Genomic DNA, 26,377 nt, shown 5'->3' on the forward strand with positions numbered 1-26,377 from the left:
AACTCTTGAAATGAACTAAAGGTTTACAAATTTCAGATGGAAACAAATCCTCCTTCAGCTGGGGGAGGCTGCTTGAGTTTGAACAGCTCACAGAGGAGGTTATTTCAAAAAAAATGCCAGATCTGAGTGCAGTCAGACAATTTGTGGCATCCAGGAGATGGGAAATGCATTCCCAGCTGACAGCAAGGGAATCACACACTGCACACCAGCTTTGCACTGACAACCAGAGCAGGGTTAAAATACCTTGTTCCATCAACTGATTACTGCCCTATTTTTAGCCTTCTCCCATAACAATAGTGGGTAAAGAAAGAATGTGAAGTCACAAGTATTAGACAGGATTAGGTGGTTGAACTACTATTTTTGTAGTAAAGGATTCATGGGTAGAATTGCTACTACCATTAGCACTGGAAGCAAAAAGCCAGTGAAATTGCAGATTGGCTAATGCCTTCCCTGGCATGGGGCCAGGCTGATTAATGATTCAGGGGACAGAAATAACTGCAGCAGAGGCAGCCTTGCACAGGGGCTCTCCTTCCTTAGCTAATTATGGTTTTCCTCCCATTTTATCCACCCAGGGAAGCGCTTCATTAATGTGGAATTTAGGTTACCCTGCCATGTCTCAGGCACATATTGGGGTGCAGGGTTCAAAAATACTGGATTGGGGAAGAAACAACCTGAGTTTTGTCCTGCTGGAGCTGGCAACCCCTTGGGAAAAGCATCTTCTGCACCCAGTGTGTGCCTGGAAATGTGGGTTTGCACAAGAGCTTGGGGCCATGCTAAGATCTGACCTTTGGGGGCTTTTAATTTACTCCCAGCCCCACTCTGACCTTCCTAGGTTTAAATTCAGAGGGGAAAAGATGTGGAGAAGGGATTCAAACTTATCCAAATTAATTTTTAATTAGTTTTCTGAGGTTTTTTTTCCCTCCTGTATGCCAGATTGTTTTATGTCTTTGTTTAACTGCACCTCTGTCAGAAGAGATGAGAGTGGCCTCACACCACCCTGACAGGGACTCACTGAGGGCTCAGCACCAGCCGAGTTTCACCTCAGAATGAAATCTGAGCAGGGCAAGAAGCAAAGGCAGATGTTCCCAATAAAACAACTGCCCTGGAACAGAAGTTCTCCCCACCAAAGGCTCCTGCAGGAGTAACAGGAGAGCTGAGAGCAGCTCCTGGCCGGGAGGGAGCACCATCACATGGCAGCAGCACAAAGGAGCGTTTGTTCAGCCTGACATCAGCACTCAGAGCCTGGAAATGGGCCCTGATACACCTGAGGGGGAGTTCTGAGCCAGGCAGGCCAGAGACAATGCCCTGCAACAGCTCCTCAGTGAGATTCCTGTCAGCAGCTGGAATCTGTGGCAGTTCATGAGGAACAGGGACTGGGGAGGGACTGTGGGGCTCAGATCCACTGTAAAGCTTCACTCATTTGCAAAAATGCTCCCAGGATCACAACCTGCTCTGCAGAAGCACAAGGAGGTCACAGCAACTCAGCAAACCACAAATGAGTTGCTAAGAAGAGAGCAAAGTGGGGAGAGGGGAGGAGAAAACAAGCAGGACAAGTTCTGTAATAAACCTCTTTTCAAAGCACACTCATACAAGATACCCAGTGAAATACCTGAAGTCTTCTGGAAGCACCGAATTTGCACATTCAGTAATGTGAAAGAGGTTTTGCTCCTCCTGAGCGAGCAGCATGACAAGGAAACAGAGCAGAACAGCAACAAGCACGGAGAAATCCCAACACCAGCACACCCGGACACTTGGGCAATCCCAGCTGGACAATCTCATCTGAACTGCCCATCAGGAACAGTAAAATCCACGGATTTGGAAGAAGCAGAGTCTCAGAGTATCTTTCTGAATGTTTCAGAGGGCTTTCTGTCCCCTGATCTTCCAACCTGAAATTTCCAATCTACTCACGCCCCTTCTACCTCAGGAGACATTTTCAGGGAGCAACACAAAGCAGAAAACCAAATTCAATGCTCCAGTTCCCCTCCCAAGCTACCCCTCCACTATGGAGAAATCTCTGTGAAACAGATCAGCCAAACCAGACATTTCATTTCAGCAAGGAATTGTGTTTCCAATTAGCTGGGTATCAAATTAGCACAGCCCTGTCAGTGTCAGGGAAAGGAAAGCCCTGAGCAGCTCACTGGGACACACAGGGAAGTTCCCATGAAAACCCAACAGCTTTAACGAAACAGAGGTCAGAAATCACCTTCCAGAGCTGAGGCACAGGTGCTGCCACACGGTTTGTGTGACAAGGGACTCACTCCATGCTGTGAGATAACACATCCTGTTATGTGGAGCACATCAGAAATCATGGAATGCTTGGGTTGGGAGAGACCCCAAATCCCAGCTCATTCCACCCTGCCATGGGCAGGGACACCATCCACTGTCCCAGGCTGCTCCAGCCTGGCCTTGGACGCTTCCAGGGATGGGACAAAATCTCTGTGCTAAGGAGTAAAGCATCACTTAGCCAGGGTTTCCCTTTGCAAGAACAAACACAGGGCTGCCTTTGCTTCCAGGACCTTTTCAGAGGCTCTTACCACAAATTTCAGACAAGCTGTGGCCATGGTGCCTGCCAGCAGCACCCAGCACTGGCAATGTGCTCAGATCCCTCAAAAAAAGGGGGAGACCAAAATAAAAAAACTGAGTCCTATCTTTGAGCAAATTTTGTCAAGTTTGCCCCACGAGTCCAGCATGGGGTTAACACTGCTCCCAGGGCAGGAAGGAGCCTGGCTGGAGGAGCTGAGCCCCACAAGAGCAGAATTCCCAGAACTCCCTCCTGCCTCTGCCTGAATCCAGCTCCCACTGCAGAACTCACATGGTCACACTGCCAAAAGGCAAAACTGAGCAGAAACCCCAGTCCCAGCCCTGTTGTGCTGACTATTCTTCACCAACTCCATGTGAAAAATTCCCCACATTCAACAAGACCATCCCTGCAGAGTTCTATTGTCTCCAATTATTAATTAAACATGCTCTGAGAGAAAGCAAATGCCTAAAATCATTTGCTTCTACCAAGCAACTCCCACACTACCAGAGTGCAATTCTGACAGCCTGAGCACATCCAGTGCCTGCAATTCCAGAGGGACACACCACAGAGCTCTGCCTTCACTCCAGTTCAGGCACACACACACACCAGCCACAGGACACCCCAGCCAAGAAAACCCAGCCAATTTTCCTAAAAACCTGCTCAGTGTTGATAACTTGTCCCAGCTGAATATCCTGAGTGTCTTTTCCCTGCCCCCAGGAGCAGCAGAGGCTGTCTGGGTTTGTGAGGAGATCTGTGCAACCTTTCATAACCCAGGCAGACCCAGGGCAGGCCATTCCTCACCTGAGCCATCCTGTGATGTTCTGATCCCTGGCTGTGCTTGTGCAGCATAAACAGCACACAAACATTCCCTCTGCCCAGGGATCAGACAGCCCAAACCTGCTCACCTGAATATTCAAATTACTGGGGACCCTGAACCTCAGCCCCATCCTGCTGCTTTTGGGGGATAAAAAGAGAAAAAATTGCAGTTAAGTGTTTTCCATGGAGGTTTGGTGATGAAGGATTTGGAGCTGCACAACAGTTGGGATTTTGCTTAGGAGATCTGAGTAAAAGTTAAGAAATCAAAAGTCTGATCCCAGCATCTGCAGGGTCTGCAGGTTAAGGCAGAGCCAGGGCAGGCCATTCCTCACCTGAGCCATCCTGTGATGTCCTGATCCCTGGCTGTGCTTTTGCAGCATAAACAGCACACAAACACTCAAACATTCTCTGTGCCCAACACCAACCAGGCATCAGACAGCCCAAACCTGCTCACTCCAACATTCAAATTACTGGGGACCCTGAACCTCAGCCCCATCCTGCTGCTTTTGGGGGATAAAAAGAGAAAAAATTGCAATTAAGTGTTTTCCACTGAGGTTTGGTGATGAAGGATTTGGAGCTGCAAACAGCTGGGATTTTGCTCAGGAGATCTGAGAGATCAAGTCAGGAAATCAAAAGTCTGATCCCAGCATCTGCAGGGACAAAGCAGACATTATCACCAAAAGTTTTCTGTGCTGATGGTGAAGCTTTGACACCTAAATTTGTGAAATAACAGGGGCATCTTTAATTGTTTTATTTTATATAAAAACCTGGCCCCAAACACAGCTTTCAGAGGAGAAAGAAACTTTCTTTTCCTGTTGCATTTCCCCTAAGCAAAACACAAACAGACACAGCATTTTCCTGCTGCTCACAAGGAGAGGACACCACCTGAAGGAGCTCCTCCCCTCCCTTCCTTGGGAGGAACTTTTCCTTGAGCCATCCCTGCTAAAGCCACTCTCAGTCAATTCCCAGAGCTTCCAGGAGGAAAAGTGACCAGGAGGAAGAGCACAATGAAAGCCATGGGAAGTCAGGGTGCTGCAGCTCAGGTGGGACTCACAGCCCTGCTGGCTGTTTAATGCCACCATGAAATGTCAGCATTTGGTAAAAGCCACCTCAGAGTTATCACCAACAGACACACGTCTGTCTACACATGCAACAAAGACAATCTGGGATTCAACAATTAAAATCCTTCCACCTTTAATTACGACCTCCCAAGCTCTAGGCAGACATTAACCTATATTAGCCTATAATTGTTTTTTTTCTGACTTCCCATTATCTTTTAGCTGCTGAGTTTCCTAACCAGTCTTCAAGGCTGGGCCCTCACTGAACCATCTAAAATGTCTAAAATGAAAATACAGTAATAAAAGTGCATCCATAAAAAACAGAGTCAGGAGACATCCCTAATGATTCCCTACCTCCCTGCATGTCCCAGCACTTCCTCCACTTCTCTTCTTGCAGGCCAAATTCAATTCTATCCCAGCTAAACCCAAACTGAATTAAATCATTTTGCATGCATAAGATTAGTCCTTGCTCCAAGGAATTTATAATTTAAGCAGCAGATGTGGAGGTGGCCAAGAAGTCAAGAAGAATGGCAGTGCTAGGATTACACATCCTGCATTCTGCTTCCCAGGAGCCAAACCCTGAGGCAAGCAGAGAGCCATGGAAAAAGAGGAAAGGAGCACCAAACTGATAAAAGTGCCCATCAATCACTGGAGCACCAATATCAAACAAGACTGAGGAGAACAGGGTTAGTGCCCACCTCAGAGCTGGCCTGGAAGAAATTACAGGCACAAAGATTGGTTTGGAAATGAGCACTGAATGCAAAAACACTGGAACTACAGCTGTACCCCATTTATCAGAGTGTAAAGGCAGCAGGAAGCAGAGCAGATAAAAACCCCAATGTTAATTCTGGCCTGGTGGGTGTTTGCTGAGCCTCAGCTCACAGAATCACAGGGGAAACTGAGGGCACCACACAGAACCATCTGTGAGCTCCATCCTGCAGTGGGATCTGTCCACACAACCTTCTCTCCACTGTCCACTCTCACCACAGCAACTGCTTTGAAAAGTTCATTTAAACTAGCAGAAGTTAATGAGCTTTCCTTTCATTAAGTGGTTTATTTATTAGGATCATTTCATTCCACAAGTTACTGAAGAAAATCAAGCTGAGCAACTCTTCTGCTGACAACAGGACAAGCCTCTGGAGCAGGCAGGATTCTTTTGTTTGAGTGAAAGTTTAAGTCTTTCCATTATTAAATAAATAAAAGTTCAAATACCAGCAGAGTTTTTAATGACTACGAGCTTGGAGTGCCCTGTCCCCACCCCCCTTATCTCCAGAGAGTTTTGTTGTCTTTGCTTTCAGGGATTTGCAGTAAAAGGAGGATGAAAGTGTGAGCTGGAGGAAAAGAGGATTGAGAATTTATGACATCATTTTAATTCATGAAGTCATCTTGCCACAAAATGCCCAAACAATAGCAGGCCCTGCCCAGGCATCTCACCCCAAGACTCTGTGGCTGCTTTGATTTGAAAAACCTACAAGTTTGCAGGAAGAAATTCTTGCTTATGGTTCCCTTCAGAACTTAGAACATTAAGATCTCTGGCACTGATGTCTCTTGAAGCAAGTTTTACAGTTAGTGATTGAAACTTGGATAATAAACAAAAAAATTGTATCTGTTTCAATGAAGTTATTTCTTCTGAATTGATACCTAAATACTACATTTCTCCATAAGGGAATAACAACAATATTTATCCAGCTCTTTAGCTCATATTGCAGCATTTTATGTGATTTTGCTTCCAGAACAAATGAACAGGGCACTTGGGTTTATTTCTTTGTTGATGTACACACTGCCTTCGGTGAGGCTGCAAAATTCCCTGCAATGTTTGCTTTTAAATGCTCTGGTTGGCAACACATCCCCTGGGGAGGCACAGCAGAGGAGCCAGGGCTTGGCCACTGTGATTCCAGAAACTGGAGGCAGGAGATGTTCACAAAGGTTGCAAAAGCTTTGTGTCTGCTGCCCTGGCAATATTTGTGGGGATCACTCTGCTTTAAAATGTGCTTACACTTGGGTTCTGTGCCTGGGAGAGGAAACCCTCGTGTGTCTCTGATGAGTGAGCTGCAGGTCACAGGCAGAGTGGAGTGAGTCAGCCACTCATTAAACTGCAGCACGAGTGACAATGCAACTGCTGAAAAGACTTCTAGTAAACAGCACTAGCACACAGCCTGGCCCACCACCCCTCCAGAGACTGAGTGGCTCTAACAAGTTCCTAAAACCACTGCTTGGTGACACTCTTAAAGCTGCTCTTCTCATCATCACCACCTTCCCCTGTACACGAGAACCATAAAAACCCAACCCCAAAGCAAAGAAACCCAGTCAAACATACCACCAGCACCTTCCACTCCTGTGTTTTCCAATATTGGGAATGGTAAAAGCCCAACCTACATGCATTGGCAGTTTTGTAATACCATTACATAAGAATTATTTAACTACAGCAACAGATTTGAAAAGCAGCAGCAGCAGCAGTCACGGCTATGCTGGTTCACACATCAGAAAAATAAAATCAATAAAGGGAGTGATGAATTTTGTAAACATGCATTCGACTGTGACCGGGAGTGGATTGGGATTTGGGATTTCAACACCCTCAAGAACAGAAACGTTTCAACTCAGAGCTACCAGGGCACCGCCACCCTGAAAAGAGAAAACAAACAGCACCGCTGTGGCCACTCCAGCAGCACCAGCTCCAGCTTTAGAAGAGCACCACGAAAAGCATCTCTGAGAAGGCTGCAGGGCTGAGCTGGGAAAGCTGGGAGTGGTTTTCTACCTGATGCTCTGCATGGATGTTGTCCCCGGTGGGCCAGCGGTGTTTGCTGTTGTTGTAGCCGCCGCCGCCACTGCCTCCTCCCCCGAGCTGCTCCCCGTGCTGCCTCTGGAAGAAATAATCCACCATGGCGTCGTCCTGGGAGCGCCCCGCCACTCCTATGGAGCCGGGCACGGGGCTGGAGTGTGTCCCTGCTGCAAGGGCCTGGTTTGCAGCTGGCTGTGGCTGAGCCTGCGAGCCTGTGCCAGATGTCAGTACCACAGGCATGGTGGGGTTGGCTGTGTCTTGAGCGTGCTGCTTCAGGTGGGGGCTGAACGAGTCCTGCCACAGAACTGCTTTTCTCTTCAAAACGCACGCTACGCTCATTCCACCAACACCTGCAGGGGGACACGGGGGAAAGAGAGGGGAAAGAGACATGAAATCCTCCCAGCTGCAGCTCTGAGCATTAATAACACACCCATCTCGTGACTGGCAGGGGAACACCGCTGTGGCAAAAGTGACTCCTCCAATATTCACTCACCCCGTGAACCCAGAAGCCAGAACAGCACTGAAACACACAGAGATCCCACTGAAAATGGACAGAGATCCCACTGAAAACCCACAGGGATCCCACTGAAAACCCACAGGGATCTCAGTGAAAATGTACAGGGGTCCCACTGATAATGCACAGGGATCCCACCAGAAATCCACAGATCCCACTGGAAAGGCACAGAGATCACACTGAAAACCCGCAGGGATCCCACCAAAAACCCACAGAGATCCCACTGGAAACGCAGAGATCGCACTGAAAACCCACAGGGATCCCACTGAAAATGCACAGGGATCCCACTGGAAATCACAAGAGATCCCAATGAAAATGCACAGGGATCCCACTGAAATTGCACAGGGATCCCACTGAAAATGCACAGGGATCCCACCAGAAATCCACAGATCCCACTGAAAACGCACAGGGATCCCACCAATAATCACAGACATCCCACCAAAAACCCACAGAGATCCCACTGAAAACCCACAGGGATCCCACCAAAAACCCACAGGGATCTCACTGATAATGCACAGTGATCCCACCAAAAACCCCACAGGGATCCCACCAAAACCCCACAGGGATCCCACCAAAACCCCACAGGGATCCCACCAAAAACCCCACAGGGATCCCACCAAAAACCCCACAGGGATCCCACCAAAAACCCCACAGGGATCCCACTTTCTGTGCTGCACAGGCTTAGCAGGATGCACAGGATGCCCGTGAAGCAGCAGCACAATGGCAATTTCTGCCAGGGACAACACACTGACTGGAAAACTGCTGGGGAAAAATCTCCAAAAACCTATGGAAGGCAGTGACACCAGAACCTGCTGTGTCCATTTACACCAGGCAAAAGGAGCCTGGTCCTCCATCCATATAAACACTCAAGGCCCCCTGTATCCCAAAGTATTCCCTCAGTCATGCAAAGCAGCAAAGCAACAGTTTGGTTTGGTTTTTGTTTTTCAACGTGAACTTAAAATCCCGGATTTCTGCTCGTACAGTTCATGAAACCCAAACACAGCCTGTGCCCTCCCTGTAACTCAGGAGGGTGCTCAGGAGGCAGTGAAACCCATGGAAATGCTTTGTGGAATTCCCTGGAGAAAGAACAGCAAACCTGGGATCTCAGCAGAACTTTCCAGAGCAGGCACAGCCAGCACTGCTGGTCCTGCTGTCGATGGCACTGGGGGAAATTTGGACAACTCCAAAGGACTTTCAGTGCCCAGAGCACTGATCACCCCAATAAATGAAATACCCCATATGCTTTGCATGCATCCAAATGATCTGTGAGCAAGAGGAAAACCTGCACATTAAGCTGACAGCAACTCACTAACTTCCTAGTCCCCAAATATTCTGATAACATTCCAGCAGCACAAAACCACAGAAGTTTGTTTGTTATTTTAAGGCAGAACTATCAGAGCAATAGAGACACTACAGGTGTGAACAGCAAAGTGCTTTCCCCCATTATGCAATGCTCACACAACAAGCCAAATTCATTTTTAAAGGCAAGGCATAGTCTGAATTAATCTTCATTAAAAAGATCAACTTGAGGTGCCTAAATGCAGCCCCACAGAGAGTTGTGAGGATGAAAGTGGGGTGGTGGAGCCCTGAGAAGCTCCTGGCAGAGCAGCCCCAGGACGTTCCCCTGCTGTACCTTGGTGGCTGCAGAGCTTGGCCCTGCTCCTGCCCGCGGCTCCAGGGCCTGAAAGGCAGCTCTGTTCCCTCCCTGCTCCTCGGAGTAGCCCTGAACAACACTCTACTACAAACAACTTCCAAGAACAATTTACTAACGGTGGGGAGACTAAAATAAAAAAATCTGAGTCCTATCTTTGATCAAATTTTGTCAGGTTTACCCCACGAGTCCAGCATGGGGTTAATACTGAGAGGAAAATGACTCTGAAAAGTGCAGAGATCAGGTTGCTTTAATTGCACCTCCAACATAATTCGGTGTTGCACACACACAGCCCCCAGGGCCACTCTGCAGGGCTTTTTATGCACTCACAACTTAAATACCAGGGACATCCAACAGGACTCACTCCTCCGGCTTTCAAAGAGTCTGGAAATCACCACCTTCCCCACATACTTGGAAAAACACTGAAAACACGATATGACTAAATCTTGACTGATTTTGAGACTGTAATTCAGTTTAATGGCATTTTCCTCCTAATTTCCTTTAGCAAACAATATCAAAATTCTTCAGTAATATCACATAAAGCACTCAAGCTCCTCCATGCAAAAAGAACAAAAAAATTAAGTAATTAACTGTAAGAAATTCATTTATCATCAAACTGAGGTGTGCACAAACTGCAGCAATGAAATCTGAGCGGGCCCCTTGAAAGGAAGTTACAAGTTATCTCAGGGCAGACAGTAAAAAAAAAATAAACAAACAAAGGAAGATACTATGAATCCCCACCAAAAAATCTCCCGTATCTATAGACTGTGACAAGCCCATTTCCAGTGAGAAACAAAGGTACAAAGTCGCACTGCCACACTCTTTGCTCCTTCAAAAGCCTGCAGACACTAATTCATTTCTGAGTTAATAAAGGTGTTATCTTAAAAATCAGGAGGGTCCAGAAAATCTCAGTCAATGGATTAAGGAGAGGCTGCTCCCAGGCGCTTCCTCTCCGGGCTGCTCCAAACACGAGCGGAAAACTTGGCAAAGGCGACATTTTGCAAGGGAGCAAAGGGGAAGGGAGCATTGTGGGTAGTTCAAGTTTAGTTCCAAGCCGTGTTTTTCTGGGAATGCCGCGATCGAGGCAGCAGCGGGACAGCTGAATCCTGTCATTCAAAGCTCCCGGAGCACGGGCAGTCACCTACACAGGCGCTGCAGAGCCGCAGCTGCTCGGGGCCTCCAGAGCCTCTCGCATTCCCAAACTCTTCCTGAGCACAGAGGATCAACTTTTCCCAGGTGAAACCCCGGCCTGGCAAACAAAGGCTTCCACGCTGCTCCGCCGCGCTCAGGGCAGGCGGCTCTGCTCTTCCCTGCGTGAAATGAGCTGCTCCGTGTTGTCACCGCAGATTACGGGACGTTCCACAAACAACAAAAAACTTCGGAGGAATCTCCCCCGCGAGTCTGAAGTACCGCTGGTGACAACACTGAATAAAGGAGCTTTAATCCACACAGAGCCCGGCTCAACAGCCAGATCCTCCCGGCTCTGGTTCCGTATTGCCCTCAAAAATCACGGATTATTACAAAATTAACGCCGTGTAAAACGATCGTTCCAAAAAAGTTCAACCCCAAAGCGGAGGAGTTTGGGTTGGGTGGGTTTTTTTTTTTGGAAAGTTCCACTGGAAATGAAAGCAGAGCCATTGTTTGAGAGCGGTGTGGCCTAGCAGAACTTTTAACGTTATCCCTGTGTTTTCCTGAAAACCTGGGAAGCCGCAGCACTGAATTCCTGACCCATCGGATTCCCAAAACCAACATTAAAACCCAAAAGGACCCACGGTCCCCCTTTCCCCCACCTCCATCCCTCTTAATAAAAGAAATTCCTTACTCATGATCAGCCTAATAAAATCTCTGCTCCGAACAAAGTTATTAAACATTGACCAAAGCAAACAACAACAATAACAACAACAAAAAAAATCTGAGCATTTCTCAGGTTGGACCGAGAGGCTCTTAAAATTCCAACTTAGCAGCTCACAAGGGCCGAGGCTGTCGTTATGTGAGCACGAGATAAAAACAAGGGGGGAGAAAAACCCCACACAAACACAAAACCCCCAGGGTCACCCAGCACATCGGAAAGGATTGTCTGGTTTTTCCCTTCCTCCTTCTGCCAGCCCCGACCTCTCCTCTTCCAGAGACCCCCAGAGCCGCCGAAACCCCCCCAAAACCGGGGGGACGGAACCCAAGCACCCCCCGGAGCCCTGGGGGCAACAAAGCGGGGCCTCGGCCGGAGCGACAGAGCCGCCCGGGATTGAAGGCCCGGGACAAGGGGGAGCCCCCCCGGGATCAAACCCGTCCTGGAGAACGGGGGGACCCTCCCCAGGAGAAGGGGGAGCCCCACAGACCGAGGGGCAGCCCCCGGCGGGCCGGGCCCGGGGCAAGGCGGCTGAGGGCTGCCATGGGCCCGCGCCCCCCCAACAATAACCCCCGTCCCCGTTACCGGAGCGCCCGCGGGGCCGCGCTCGGGGCCCGGGGGTCCCCCCGCGCCCCCTCCCCGCTAACAATGGGCCCAGGCCGCGGCCCCGACAGGGAGCCGGGCGGGAGCGCCGGCGCAGCGCCCCCGCCGCCGCTCGCCTTCGGGGCGGCCTGGGGCCTCTCCTCCCGCTCCCCCCACCAATATGCGCCCACCGGCGGGTCCGCGGGGGTCCGCGGCGCGGCGGGGCCGGCCCCGGGCCGGTACTCACGGGCGGAGCGCTCGGATGCAGACGGATGCCGGGCCCCCCCCGGCCGCTCGCCGCTGCCTCTCCCCGGCCGCTCACTCCGACAACATGGCGGCGCGGCGGGGCCGCGGCCGCGCTGCACCACGGGAAGGCGAGGCCGCTCCAGCGCCGCCGGGACGGGGCGGGAGGGACCGGGAAGGGCCGGGACGGGATGGACCGGATCGGGATGGACCGGACCGGACCCGACCCAGCCGCGACGTGCCCGGGCTGTGCCCCGACCCTGCCACACTGCCAGGCTGGGGTCAGCCCGCAGCGCCCTCCCAGCGTGGCCCCTGCCCGGCCGGGGTGCGGGCACAGCCCCGCCTTCAGCCCCGCGCTGCCGCTGGCACCGCTCGCCGGGCTGGCGGGGATGTGCCCGAGCGCCCCCAGCCTGGGCACCCTGATTTCCCCCCTAGTCCGGGCATCCTGAACGCTCTGCACCCCGCTGCCTGGACATCCCGCAACCCCCGAGTCCCCCCTGGACATCCAGCAGCCCCCGAGTCCCCCCTGGACATCCCGCAGCCCTCGAGCCCCCCTAACCTGAGCACCCCGAGCCCCCCAGCCCGTGCTCCCCGAGCCCCCCCAGCCTTGGCACTCCCAGTTTGTGCACACCGAGCCCCTCCAAGCTGGGACACGCTGAGCCCCCCAGGCTGGGCAACGTGGACACCCCAAGCCTCCCAGCTTGTGCACCCTGAGGCCCCCAAGCCTGGGCACCCCGAGTGCTCCCCATCCGAACTCCGCCAGCCTTGGCACTCCCAGCTTGTACACAGAGAGCCCCTCCAAGCCGGGACACCCCAAGTCCCCCCGGCTGGACAACCTGGACACCCCAGCCTGTGCACCCTGAGACCCCCAAGCTTGGGCACCCCGAGTGGTCCCTGTCCCCGTCCCCCGCCCCAGCCTGGGCATCCTGAGCCATCCAGCCTTGGCACTCCCAACTCGTTCACACCGAGCCCCTCCAAGCTGGGACACCCCAAGTCCCCCTCAGCCCGGTCCCCCCGAGCCCCCAACAGCGCTGCTTCCCCTCCTGCCCCAGAACCGAGAGGCACCGAGCGCCGGCTGCACAGCGGCGCCTCCTCCCCCTCCACCAACACAAACACAATTTTGGGGCGCTTCTCCTTTGGTGCCTCCCCCTGCCCACGTCCCCTGCCCACAAAGCCGGGGCTGCGGGGGAACTACAGCCCCCGGCGTGCGGAGCCCGGGCAGGGCAGGGCGGGCGGCGCTGGCCGCTGGGAGCGGTAGTTCTGCCCCGGCTCCTCCATGTTAAAGGGGCAGCCTGTGGGTATCGCCTTTGTGCCCTCTGCCCCTCTGCTCCTCCTGCCCCGCCGTGTTTCGCTCCCGGGGCCCTGGGGGAGGCTGAGCGCTCGATGCTCTCATGGAATATTTTCTCCCCGTCTTGGCGGGGCACGCAGGGAGCCAGGAGGGAAGAGCCGGCGCTGGGGAGAGCTCGGGACTTGCCCGCACTTGCACGGAGAGAGAAGCGGCAGCTGCTCCCAGGGCTCCGGCCGGCCCGGGGCACACAGAGCCCGCGGCACGGGCGGGTCCCGCAGCCGCAACTTTTGTGGTTATGAGCGTGCAAAAAATCACTTCAAGCCCGGGTTCTCTGTCATTAAAACACGTGCAAAGCTGATCCAGCCGTGCCTTGCATCCATTTTCTGCTCGATGGGCTGCCGGGGTGACTGATGGGTGTTTCCATCACCTCACTGCCTCTTCCAGCGTGCACTCCCTTGGGGGGCAGCAGGGCCGAATCCCGACCCCCAAAACCCTGGGGAAACACGGCTTGATGGGTTTGGTGTGGGTGCCCCAGGCCGGGCATGACAGGACAGTCAAGATAAACAGCAAGAAAGGTTTTCCCTGCTCAGGGTGGGTTTGCAGCCGAGCCTTGTGCAGACACCCAGAGGTGGCTTTGGCTTTGTGTGGCCTGGCCAAGCCCTGCTGGGATAAACTCGGCTCTGCTGTGGCACTGGGTATGGACCCAGGCATGGCTGAGAAGTGGACACCGCTCTGCTGGGTCATCCCTGTGGCTCCAGGGTCTTGAATTCCCTGGGGAGGGGAAGGGGCTGGAGAAGGAGTCCTGTGAGCAGAGGCTGAGGGAGCTGGGAAGGGTCTGGAGCCCCAGGAGGGGCTGAGGGAGCTGGGCAGGGGCTCAGCCTGGAGCAAAGGAGGCTCAGGGGCCCTTGTGGCTCTGCACAGCTCCTGCCAGGAGGGCACAGCCGGGGGGGGGAGGGATCAAGCTCTGCTCCCAGGGAACAACATGGCAGGAAATAAACTCAAGTAGTTCCAATGGAAGTTTGAATCAGGAAAAAATTAGATAACAGGCATTGGCACAGAAAGTGAAACCATAACCCCTGAAAGTATTAAAAAAATATGTGAATGTGGCATTTGAGGATGTGGTTAGTGGTGAACATGGCAGTGCTGGGTTAATGGTTGGACTGGATGATCTTAGAGGTGTTTTCCAGCAGCCCAAATATTTCCATGATTCTGTGGGGGCCCATGCAGTGTCCCCAAAACGCCAACTGTGTGGGCAAGGCCAGCCTCTGGCTGGGAAATGTGAATGGTGGAGCTGTGTCATCTGGGCACTGCACCAACTCAATCTGCCTGCACACCCTTCTCCTCTGGTTCCACCCATCTCCTGGGCTGGTACAAGGCACCAGCGATGGCTCCCGGCTGCCAAAGATTTGGGCTGCAAAGCCTGGGAGGTCAGGAGTTCTTTCCCACACCATGTCCTCACAGGGGACAGGGGGTTGGGGTGTCCCTGCAGTTCTGCACTTCTGGCCACTTTTGGGGTGTTGTGCCTGCCAGCTGCCACCCTCAGCTCCCCACCAGGCTGTCCCTGAGCTGTCCTGCTGGTGCTGGCCCTGATGTCCCCACCAGGCTGTCCCTGAGCTGTGAGGCAGAGATAAGAGCTCTGCCAGGTGGGCTCAGCACATGCCCAGGCTGCTTGCTGACACTGGGAACGTGCTTTCTGTTAATTATACCTGGGATAATTACAATTATGCTGGTGTAATGAGAGGGGGAGGGAAGGAGTCCTGCTGGGGATGAAATGTGAGTGGTTCTAACCCTCATTTCCAGTGAATTTTGCCGGATTTAGGGAGAAGTCCTGCGGCTGTGAGGCTGAGGGGAGTTTGGGTCTCATCTCCAGCACTTCCATCCCTCCCACAGCCTCTCCTGCCTCCCACCACTGCCATCCTCTCTTCTGCCTCAGACCTTGCCCAAGCTCCCAGCTTGTTGCCATCCATGGAAAAGTCTCCCACTGGGAGAACATGCTGCTCCAAAAGCTTCAGAGCCAGAGCGAGAGGAACAGGCAGTGAAATAACTTCCACCTCCACAGGAAAAACCTTCTGGGGGTGGAAATGTCCTTCTGATCCTCCTTGCACCGTTGGCCACCAAGGGCTGCCCCAGCTGCCTGGCCCTGCCTGACCCCATAGCAGTGTGACAGAAGCTATCCTGGGATACAGCTTCATCTGCTGAGGGAAACAGGGACCTGCAGGGGGTGGCTGTGTCCTCCCACCTCCAAATGGCTCCCTAGAAGGGTCTTGCTCCCTCTCTGCCCCACAGAAGGGGCTTCAATCCATGGTGAACATCCCCTTGAACATCAAAATTCCACATCCCCACCAAATGGCCAAATCCAGACCCTCGCTCCCTGCTCTGCCCAGACGCTGTGCCCAGTGGCACGATGCCCAACACCACAGAATCTTCTCTTTGAAGGAGTCTAAGAGCAAACAAACCCAGCTCTGCTGCGTGATTCATCCTCCTGGGAGCAGAGCTTCCCACAGCTCCACCATGGAGACACCTGCACGGCACAGGGGGCTCACCTGGGAGAAAAAACAGCTTGGGGGGTTCCTAAAAGTGGCTTCAGTGCTGCCCAGGGAGGCCTGGCTGGCCCCAGCCTTGGGATATCCAATATTTTTATTCCAATGACAGTTTGATGCCTGCAATTAAAAGCTGAATTGAAGGAAAGAGGATCTCCCTCTGTGTGGGGCACCAACATTTCCTTGGCCACCAAAAAAAAAAATTAAAAATTCACTGACTAACTCAATTTTTCCCAAGCCAAGCCAAAAACTGCTGAGGTCTTTATGCAGAATATTTTCAGAATGTGCTGGCTTGACCGAAAAACCCTTGCAGAGCCAAGTGCATCATTGATTTGCATCACTGGGGCAGCATTTCGTCAAACCTGAAGCCTTGAGACACGAAACAATGACCAGCCCTGAGCTGGGCAGCTCCAGCTCCTGAGCACATCCACTGCTCCAGAGCCCTGAAATCAAGGCCCTTCCCAGTACAACCTCCATGGAAACCCTTCCTGAGCTGGACCTCTCATCAGCAGTGACCAGGGAAGGTCCCTGGGCTCTGCAGCAGCTCTGAGCCCTCTGCTTTCCACCAACACCTCTCACCCACAGGTTTCTTTCCACGCTCGTGTTGAGACACCCAGAGCAGATGGGATTTTTGTTTTTTTTTTCTTCAGGAGTCCCAGCCAAGTGTCTAAAAGCGGCTGCTGAACTGTTGTGGTTATGGGAAACTGCAGGGAGTTCTGGCTGAGGACCCACCTGGCAGCAGCAGGGTCTGAGAGTTTGGTGTTGGCTGCAGAGCTGCTTTTTCTTGTGAAAATACAGCCCCAAAAATTAAGGTTTTTGAGCAGCTCCCACCCACCAGCTGGGCTTAGGGCTGTGCATGGAGTCCCCAGTGCCTGGTGCAAGGACAGAGCTGCTCTGGGGAGTGTCCTGAGACTGCTCAGATCGCACTGTTTCCTCTCTGTGTGCTCAAGGGAGCTGCTGGCAAAGCCATGCCACATTCCATGGTGAGGAAAGAGCCATGCCAGTGCCTCTGCTTCCCAGGGGAATGGGCTTCCAGCACAGATGGGCATGGAGAGACTGGAGAGTCCAGAGGAGGACACCAGGATGGGCAGAGGGAGGGAGCAGCACTGCTGGGAGGAAAAGGTGGGATTGTTCAGCCTGGAAGAGAAGCATCTTCCAAATTGTGACCAAATTGTGACCAAATTGTCACCTTCCAGTGCCTGAAGGAGCTACAAAAAAAGTGGAGAGAGATTATTAATGACGGGCTTGGAGGGGCAGGAGCCAGGGAATGGCTCCCAGTGCCAGAGGAATGGCAGGGCTGGATGGGATCTTGGCAATTGGGAATTGTTCCCTGGCAGGGTGGGCAGGGGCTGGGCTGGAATTGCCAGAGCAGCTGTGGCTGCCCCTGGAGCCCTGGCAGTGCCCAAGGCCAGGCTGGAGCTCCTGGGACAGTGGGAGGTGTCCCTGACAGGGCAGGAGTTGGATTTAGATTTTAAGGTCCTTTCCAACCCAAACCATTCCATGGTTCTGTCATCCCAGCCATGTCCTCTGCTGTCCCTCCTTCAGTTTGTCACAGCTCATGGAGCCCCTGCAGGAGGCAGCCAGAGGCTGGCAGTTAGAAATGCCCTGGGGAAGAGGAGATAAACCCAGGATGGATTTATGGGATCCACAATAGTTTAAATCCAGGATAAGAGGCACACAGGGCTTCTTCTCACTCTGTAGGGTCAAGAAGGTTTTTCCCAGGCCCAGGCAGCAAGGAGTGTTTTGGTCAGGAAAATGCTTGGTAGACAAAAGTTTTTTGGTTTTGCAGGCACAGGGGTCAAGGGTCACTGGAAGGGAACCCCGAGTGCCCCTCTGCACCCCCCTGCCACACTGAAAATGAGGATGGAGTTCAGAAACCTGCGGGAACGGCAGCCACACAAACACCTGACAGAGCTCTAAACCAGGAAAAAGGAAACTCGTGTTTGGTTTAAAAACCACCTGGGTTTTCCCCCCTGCTCCTGCTGCTGAGACGTGTCACAGCCCTGCTCACATTCCCACCTCCCAGCAGCCCTTTGAAGCAGCTGCCAAACCCTGCAGGGATCTGGGGAGAGGGAACAGGAGCAGGGAGAGAGGCTGAAGGGTTAAAAGGTGAGAGCCTGGGGTGCCAGAGCTGCTCCCTGCACGCAGGGGATGGAGCACAGAGCTGGGAGCTGCTGGGAGCTGAGAATTCGGGCAGGAGAGTTCAGGTGGTGGCACCTTCACCCCAGGGGGAGGTGGCTGTGGTGGGACCTCCAGGGGGGTGACTGATGTCCTCCCACCATTCTGTGGTGTCCCTGCAGAGTGACACTGCTGTCCCTGTGGCTGAGACCCAGCTGGGAAGGAGCTGCAGGATCCATGGGCAGCATTCAGGCCTGGAGGAGCCTTGTCCCTGCTCAGGATATGTCACCCGCAGCACCTGTCCCTCCACAGGACTGGCCCTCTGTGCTGCAGGGTCACCCTGATGCCCTCAGGAGCTGGAACAGAGGCCAGATGGAGTTAAGGGGAATAAAGTGGATATTTATTGTAGAGCCTTCAAAGGCCACACCCCAGCAGTACTGAAGCCACAGTCGTGGCTCTGCCCTGATGGCTCCAAGATGGAAGCAAAAGAGAGTTTGGTCACAAGAATTCACATTTTTATGAGTTTTGGTCCATTTGCATATTGGAATTTATTGTCCCATTCCAGCTTTAGCCCATGCAGTCCCATCCTGCTCGTTTTTCTCTCTTTAGTCCACGGTGTTTGTGCTCTTGGGCCTGAGATTCGGATCATTTCTTGTCACAGACATCTTTTGTGAAAAATCCTTTCTTGGGATTTTTCTCCCTTCTGAGAAGCTGTGGCCTCAGCAACAAATGTAAGCAATGGTTATCTGCTGCTGTGGAATGCAACAGGTGCATCCATGATTGGTCTCCTGTGGATGTTTGGATTTACTGACCACTCACGGCAGAGCTGCTCTTGCTCTCTGCTGAGAGACAGATCTTTGTTATTCATTCTTGTCTATTCTTAGCTTTGCTAGCCTTCTGAGAACTTTTCTTTCTATTCTTTTTAGTATAGTTAAAATGTAGTATATATATCATAAAATAATAAATCAAGCCTTCTGAACATGGAAACAACATTCTCATCCCTCTCTCACCCTCAAAACCCTTGTGACCACCGTCACAATTTCTTCTTGGTCCCCAGCTGGAGCAGGAATTGTTTTGTCTCCCTGCTCTGTGCACAGAGCTCACCATCCCATAATGTGAAGCCCAGACCCACACACCAAAGCAAATCTGAAAATAAAAAAAAAAAAAGCTAAAATCTGAGGCATCAAGCCCAAAATCCCAGCTGGACCCTTCCCCCACCCACCTGCTCTGTGGGCACCAGGAGGGGACACAGGGGCTGCCCCAGGGACACAGACACTGCCTGGGGCATTTCCCACCCAAACGCTGTCGTGGCTGGAGTGACAGCAGCTCCTCAGAGGGGCTGCTGGGGCTCCCCTCCTTGGGGATCACCCCCCAGCCCGTTCCTTGTCCCAGGTTCTGTCATTAACGCTCTGAACAGGAGGCTGATTAAGGTTTCCAGCTCATTTGTTATCATTAAGGACACGGAGGCTGGCTTTTCTCAGCAGGCAATTACGTGACTCAGCCCTTTGGAAGCCTCCTGCCCTCGTGTCCACATGACTTCTCCTCACAGCCCCACGGCCTGATTGCATTTCTGGGGAGTGATTTCCCTCTGCCAGCTCCCTGCTCCTCATTTGCATTGCACCAGCCCTTCCTTGGAAATCTGGAGAGGGGATGCTCTGACAGAATCATGGAATCCTGGAATGGGTTGGGTTGGAAAGGACCTCAAAGCTCATCAGGTGCTACCCCAGGGACACCTCCCACTGTGCCAGCCCAGCCTGGCCTTGGGCACTGCCAGGGCTCCAGGGGCAGCCACAGCTGCTCTGGGCACCCTGGCACAGCCCAAACCTCTCTAACCAGCCCTTGCCAGGCTACAAACCCCCTGTGGCAAATGGCACTGGGGGCACCTGCAACCAGCCAGGAAATCATTCTTTCCTTTCCTTTCTCCATTTGCTGCAATGGGTTTTGGTGCTGGTTTCTATCCTTGATTGAGGAATGTGAATGCCAGAGTGGTTTGGGTGGGAAGGGATCTTCAATGGCAGCTGATTGCAGCCCAGGGCCACCTGCCACTGTGCCAGGTGCTGCCAGCCCCAATGCCCAGCCTGGCCTTGGGCACTGCCAGGGCTCCAGGGGCAGCCACAGCTGCTCTGGAACCTGTCCCAGGGAAGAATTTCCTCCTAATAGCTAATCTCAATCTCTCTCAGTTAAAAACCATTCTTTCTTCTTCCACTCTCTCTTCTTTGCAGAAAGTCTCTCTTTCTCTTTTTTATCAACATCTCCAGAACCAAGCTGGGCTGGAGCACAGCATTGAGACCAGGGGATCGTCCCCCTGCAGCCAGAGCTGTTTATTGGAATTTCTGTGTATGTTGGACAATATTTACCATGCCTGGAGCAGAGGCACAGGGCAGCAAACTCACACAGGGGTGAGTGGGGACTCACGAGGGTGCTGGCACTGCCCAGGCTGCCCAGGGAATGGGCACAGCCCCAAACCTGCCAGAGCTCCAGGAGCCTTTGGACAGAGCTCCAGGGATGCCCAGGGCGGGGTTGTTGGGGGTCTGGGCAGGGCCGAGGGTTGGACTGGGTGATCCCTGGGGGTCCCTTCAGCTCAGGACATTCTGTCACTCTCTAATTTTACAATATTTCTGGCAGCTGGGTTTTCCTAGTCCCCAACCCCACTCTTTGCTTCTGGCTCCCCAGACCTTATTTGTTGGTGTTTAATTTCTCCAAATTTCTCCCGTCTTTGTCACACTGGAGGGGGTGACAAGGAGCTGGTGCTGCTGGGGCAGCCCTGGGGCCCTCCCCAGGGCACAGCTATCTGCTCCCTGCACCTTCCAGACGTTTCCTGTTGTGTTCCCAGCTCAGAGAAACCAACGGCCCCAAAACTGTCACGTTTCTAAGGCCACCACCCTGCCAGCTGCAGCCTCCTGGGCTCAAATTTAGGAAATAGCAGTGTTACATTTGCCTGTAACCTTAATTCAGCCCCCTCAGGCTGTGCACTCCTTAGTTACAGGCTCACAAATGAGGGGGTTTGTGTGACACCTCTGTCCCAGGGCAGAGAGGGACAAGGGGACCCCTGTGCCACCTCCATGTGTCCATTCCCTGTGTCCACTCCAGGCCAAGCTGGAAGGAGCTTGAAGAGCAGAATTTTGGTGTTTGAAATGGTTTTGCTTTTCCTGTGTCTGAGCAATTCTGCAGAAAGCCAGCAGGGTTTGCTGGGCAGTGCAGGGTGAGGGGGGGAGTTTGAGCCTCTCTGCTCCCAAACCCAACCCTGCTGCCACCAGGGTCCCCCCGAGCCCTCCCCAGCACCTCCCGTGCTGCCCAGGGCTCCTGGGACCTCCTGCCCCTCCCCTGGCCCAGCAGAGCTCCTGCCAGCCCTGTGCCACTCACACACACCTGGGCTGTGCCATCCCTGCCATCCCTGTGCCACTCACATACCTGGGCTTTGGGCACAGGCTGTGCCTCCTGCCATCGCTGTGCCATGCACACACCTGAGATTTGGACAGGAGCTGTGCCATCCCTGCCATCCCTGTGCCACTCATACACCTGGGCTTTGGGCACAGCTGTGCCTCCTGCCATCCCTGTGCCCACACACACCTGGGCTTTGGGCATGGGCTGTGCCATGCCTGCCATCCCTGTGCCACTCTCACACACATCTCAGCTTTGGGCACAGCTGTGCCTCCTGCCATCCCTGTGCCATGCACAGCCAGGGGTTGGGTACAACTGTGCCTCGTGCCATCGTTGTGCCAGGCACACCTGGGCTTTGGGCTGTGCCATCCCTGTGCCATGCACAGCTGGGCTGTGTCTCCTGCCATCTCTGTGCCATGCAACCCTGGACTTTGGGCATGGGCTGTGCCTCCTGCCATCCCTGTGCCATGCACACCTGGGCTTTGGGCACAGGCTGTGCCATCCCTGTGCCATGCACACAGATGGGCTTTGGGCACGGGCTCTGCCATCCCTGTACCCACACACACCAGGGCTGTGCCATCCCTGCCATCTCTCTGCCCCCATACACACAGATGGGCTTTGGGCACAGGCTGTGCCTGCTGCCATCCCTGTACCCACATACGCCTGGGCTGTGCCATCCCTGTGCCACACACACACCTGGGCTGTGCCATCTCTGTGCCATGCCCGCCTGGGCTTTGGGCACAGCGGTGCCTCGGGGCAGGTGGAGGCTGTTTCATTCCACCTTTCCTTGCCCCGGGCTCCTACAGCTCTGCCTGGGGCTGCTGTTTCTCCCTCCTGCTGCACCCAGCCCAGGGCACAGCCCGGGGCACAGCCCGGGGCACAGCCTGGGGCACAGCTCGGGGCACAGCCCGGGGCACAGCTCGGACACCTCCTGTCCCTCCTGGCCCTCCCAGCCCCAAGGAGCTGCCCGGGAGCAGCTGGAGCTCGATGGTTTCACTGTTTTTTTTTTGCAGAAAGGAGAGAGTTGCAGCTCCCTGAGGCCAGGAATGATTTATCCCGACCCTTCTGCCCTGCTGACATCTCTCAGCTCCCTCATCCTCCCTGGAGCTCCCAGCTCCTCCCAGCTCCTGCTGGGGCTCAGGTACCCCTGGCTCGGGAGGCAAATCGTCTTGGTGTGATCTGGAGGCAGCAAATCCCAAATCCGCGCTGAGCAGGGCGGAGCCACCCTCTGGAGTCTGCCCTGCCCCTGCTGTGGGGCTGGAGAGGGAGGAGGGCAGGGAGCACCCTCCGAGAGGTGACCCCAGGTGACGCTTTGGGGTGGTGGTGGCACCGTCTGGAGGTTCCACTTGCAGATCATTGTTACAATTTATAATTTTTACAGTCAGCAGGAGCCAAGCTTTGCTTACACAGGGTGACAACAGAGCCTGGCTGGGAGGGTTTGTTCAGCCAGTTCCAGGTGGGAATTTGCCTGATTTTCCCTGTTCTTGCAGCCATCCAGGCTGTAACCAAGGGATTTACTCCAGCCCACACTCAGGTGTTGCACTTGTGGTGGCAAAGGGATGTGAATCTTTCTGCCAGTCCTGAGCCCTTCCCTTCCCTTCCCTTCCCTTCCCTTCCCTTCCCTTCCCTTCCCTTCCCTTCCCTTCCCTTCCCTTCCCTTCCCTTCCCTTCCCTTCCCTTCCCTTCCCTTCCCAAACCTTCCTTTCCCAAACCTTCCCTTCCCAAACCTTCCCACCCCCCTGGCTGCTGCGGCAGGAGCAGGGCAGAGCCATAGGGGTGAGTGGGGTCTGCAGGGCGAGTTTGGGGATTCTGGAGAGCCCAGAGCTGTGACCAAAGCTCCTGGAGGCAGGAACAGCACAAGGAATCCCCATGGAATGGTGCAGGATCAGCACAGGGAATCCCTTGGAATGGTGCAGGAGCAACCCAGGGAATCCCACGGCCAAGGGCAGGGAATGGTGCAGGAACCCCCTGGAGCTTCTCCTGCCACCTCCCCCTGCTCCCAGCAGTGTCCCTGCCCTGCCCACGGTGGCTCTGGCACCAAATCCCGGCCAAATCCACCCTCCCTGCCCGCCCCGAGCTCCGGCTGCCTCCGCCCCGTCCTCAGCCCCGCCCTGAGGCTCTGGGGCTAAACCCGGCTGAATCTGAGCTGGATCTAAGGCAGGACCGGAGCAGGACCTTGCTGAGCTCCAGTGAGGGATCCTGGCTGCTCATCCTGGGGACTGATGAGGCCATACATCTATATTTCTATTTCTATTTATCATATTTAATTTTATATTTATTTGTATTTTTGATTTCTATATATTTCTATATATTATTTATAATTTTACATTTATATTTATATTTATTTGTATAATTTTGACTTCTATATATTTATATTTACATATATTATTTATAAATTTTATATTTATATTTATTTGTATAATTTTATTTTCTATATATTTATAGTTATTTCTATTTCTATGATTTTGATTTCTATATAGTTATATTTTTATATATTATTTATAAATTTTATATTTATATTTATTGATGTAATTTTATTTTTATATATTTATATTTGTATCTATTTCTATAATTTTGATTTCTATATATTTATATTTATATTTATATTTATATTTACTTAAATTTCCATAAAAATATATATTTGCTATAGATATAGATAAAGACAGATAGAGACCTCGACAGTGAAATATTGTGCCCGTGCTGTGGCTGCACCACAGGCAGCAGAAAAACCCCAGATCTGTCACCAAGGCAGGTGTCACATGCATGCAGTGCCCATCCAGGTGTCACCTTCCAGCCAGGACCAGAGATGATGGCAGCCTGAAAAGGGTATTTCTCTGGGGATTTTGGGAACACCCAACTCACATCATGTTGTGGGTGATGTGGTTTTAGGAGTGTGTCCTTGGGACTGTCACATCTCCACCTGGCTGGGACCCCTGGAGAACCATCCCTGCTTGCTCAGGGGTGTTTGTTCCATTCCTCCTTGCTCAGGGATGTTCTCTGTCACCATGATGTTTTCCGAAAATCCCTTTGCCAGGATTTCTTCTCCTGGGAAGCTGAGAAGCCTCAGAGAAGAATGTAAATAATAATAATTATCTGGTTGCTTCTCCTTGTGTTTTGCTGCTTTGGAATGTGGCAGGTGATTCTTTCATTGGTTCCATGTGAATTGTGTTTTCTTAATCACCAATCACAGCCAGCTGTGTCGGACTCTGAGGAGTCACAGGTTTTTATTATTCATTCTTTTCTAACTTTCTGATGTCTCCTTTCTCTTTCTTTAGAATAGTTTTAGTATATAATTTCTTCAATATAATATAATAAAATAATAAATCAGCTTTCTGAGAATTTGGAGTCAAATTCTCACCTCTCACCGCATCATGGGGACCCTCACAACACCACAACAGTTCACTCCATCCCTCCTTGCTCAGTTATGTGTCTCATTCACATTTTCTGAAAAATCCCTTTGCCCAGGATCTCTCTCCTGGGAGGCTGAGAAGCCTCAGAGAAAAGGAAAACAATTCTTATCTGATTTGCTTCTCCTGTGTTGTGCTCATGTGGAATGTGTTTGGAGATTGTTCACCCACAGGTGATTGTTCCATTGGATTCTGCTGTGAGTTGTTTTCACTCTTGGGCCAATTGAGGCCAAGCTGTGTCGGGACTCTGGAGAGAGTCACGAGTTTTCATTATTATCTTTTTTAGCCTTCTGTAAGTGTCCTTTCTGTATTCTTTAGTATAGTTTAGTATAGTATTTAATGTGATATAGTATCATAAAATAATAAATTAGCCTTCTGAGAACATGGAGTCAGATGCATCATTCCTCCCTGCCACGGGGCACTCAGCAAATACAATAGGGATGTTCTCTCCACCCCTCCTTGCTCAGGGATGTTTGTTCCATCCCTCCTTGCTCAGGGATGTTTGTTTGCCCCATCCCTCCTTGCTCAGGGATGTTCTCTCCATCCCTCCTGGCTCCTGAACCCAAGCAGGAAGGATCAAACCCCGAACGTGCCCCTTGATGGTTTAGCTTGGTGAGAGCACCTCAGAGCTGCGTTGCCCGGGTCCCAGCACACCTTGGCGCTCCCAGCTGCCTCCCCACATCCCCGAGCCCTGAAAAGCGGCTCTGTGCCTTTGTTGGAGGCTCTGAAAGCGCCTTTTTTCCTCCTGAACATCTGGGGCTCGCCGGGCTGCGCGAGGCAAAATTCCTCCTTTGTTGCTCCTCTGCCGTTTCTTTGCCGGGCTGGGGATGGAAGGAAATCTGCTCGTGTTTCTGCTGCCCTTGCCGGGCACGGCCCGCTCGGGGCTCTGCACGGAGCGCGGGCACCGCTCGGACTCGGCAATGACAGCGCGGCCCCGAGGGGAGGGCACAGGGGCTGTGTGAGGGGACAGCGCTGGGAGGGGACAAGGGACTGTGTGAGGGGACAGGAGTTTGGGGAGGGCACAGGGCTGGGAGGGGACAGGGATTTGTGGAGGGGACAGGGGTTTGGAGAGGGGATGGCGCTGGGAGGGGACAGGGGCGGTGTGAGGGGATAGGACTGGGGAGGGGACAGGGACTGTGGGAAGGGGATTGCACTGGAAGGGGACAGGGGTTTGAAGAGGGGACAGGGCTGGGGAGGTACAGGGACTGTGCGAGGAGACAGGAGTTTGGGGAGGGGACGGGGATTTGGGGAGGGGACAGGGACTGTGTGAGGGAACAGCGCTGGGAGGGGACAGGGGTTTGGAAAGGGGACAGGGACTGTAGAGACGGGACAGAGATTTGGGGAGGGGACACCGCTGGGAGGGGAATAGGGGCTGTGGGAATGGGACAGGGACTTGGAGAGGGAACAAGGACTGTGTGAGGGGACGAGGGTTTCGAGAGAGGGGACAGGAGCTGTGGCAATGGGACAGGGGTTATAGAGAGGGGACAGAGATTTGGAGAGGGCACAGGGGCTGTGGGAATGGGACAGGGATTTGGGGAGGGGACAGGGGTTTTGGGAGTGAACAGGGTTTTGGTGAGGAGACAGGAGCTGTAGGAATGGCACAGGGGCTATAAGGAATGGGACAGGGGCTATG

General features: G+C 52.9%; 1 protein-coding gene across 7 annotated transcripts in view; it reads right to left on the bottom strand.

Moving 5' to 3' along the window:
• The window catches only part of PUM1 (pumilio RNA binding family member 1), a 101,643-nt gene extending 89,354 nt beyond the window's left edge, over positions 1-12,289 (bottom strand). For 2 of the 7 annotated variants that reach the window (XM_074555885.1, XM_074555886.1), the window contains exons 1-2: positions 12,015-12,288; positions 7,151-7,524 (exon numbers count right to left, since the gene is read on the bottom strand). In XM_074555885.1, coding sequence (XP_074411986.1) covers positions 7,151-7,513 — 363 coding nt within the window. In that variant the 5' untranslated portion in view covers positions 7,514-7,524; positions 12,015-12,288. Of the gene's footprint in view, positions 1-7,150; positions 7,525-11,958 lie in introns of all 7 variants that reach the window. The other 5 variants (XM_074555887.1, XM_074555881.1, XM_074555888.1 and 2 more) reach the window with 4 other exon arrangements.
• Positions 12,290-26,377: the final 14,088 nt, after the last annotated feature.

Source organism: Zonotrichia albicollis, chromosome 20 (genome assembly GCF_047830755.1).
Source record: "Zonotrichia albicollis isolate bZonAlb1 chromosome 20, bZonAlb1.hap1, whole genome shotgun sequence".
Lineage (NCBI taxonomy): Eukaryota > Metazoa > Chordata > Aves > Passeriformes > Passerellidae > Zonotrichia > Zonotrichia albicollis.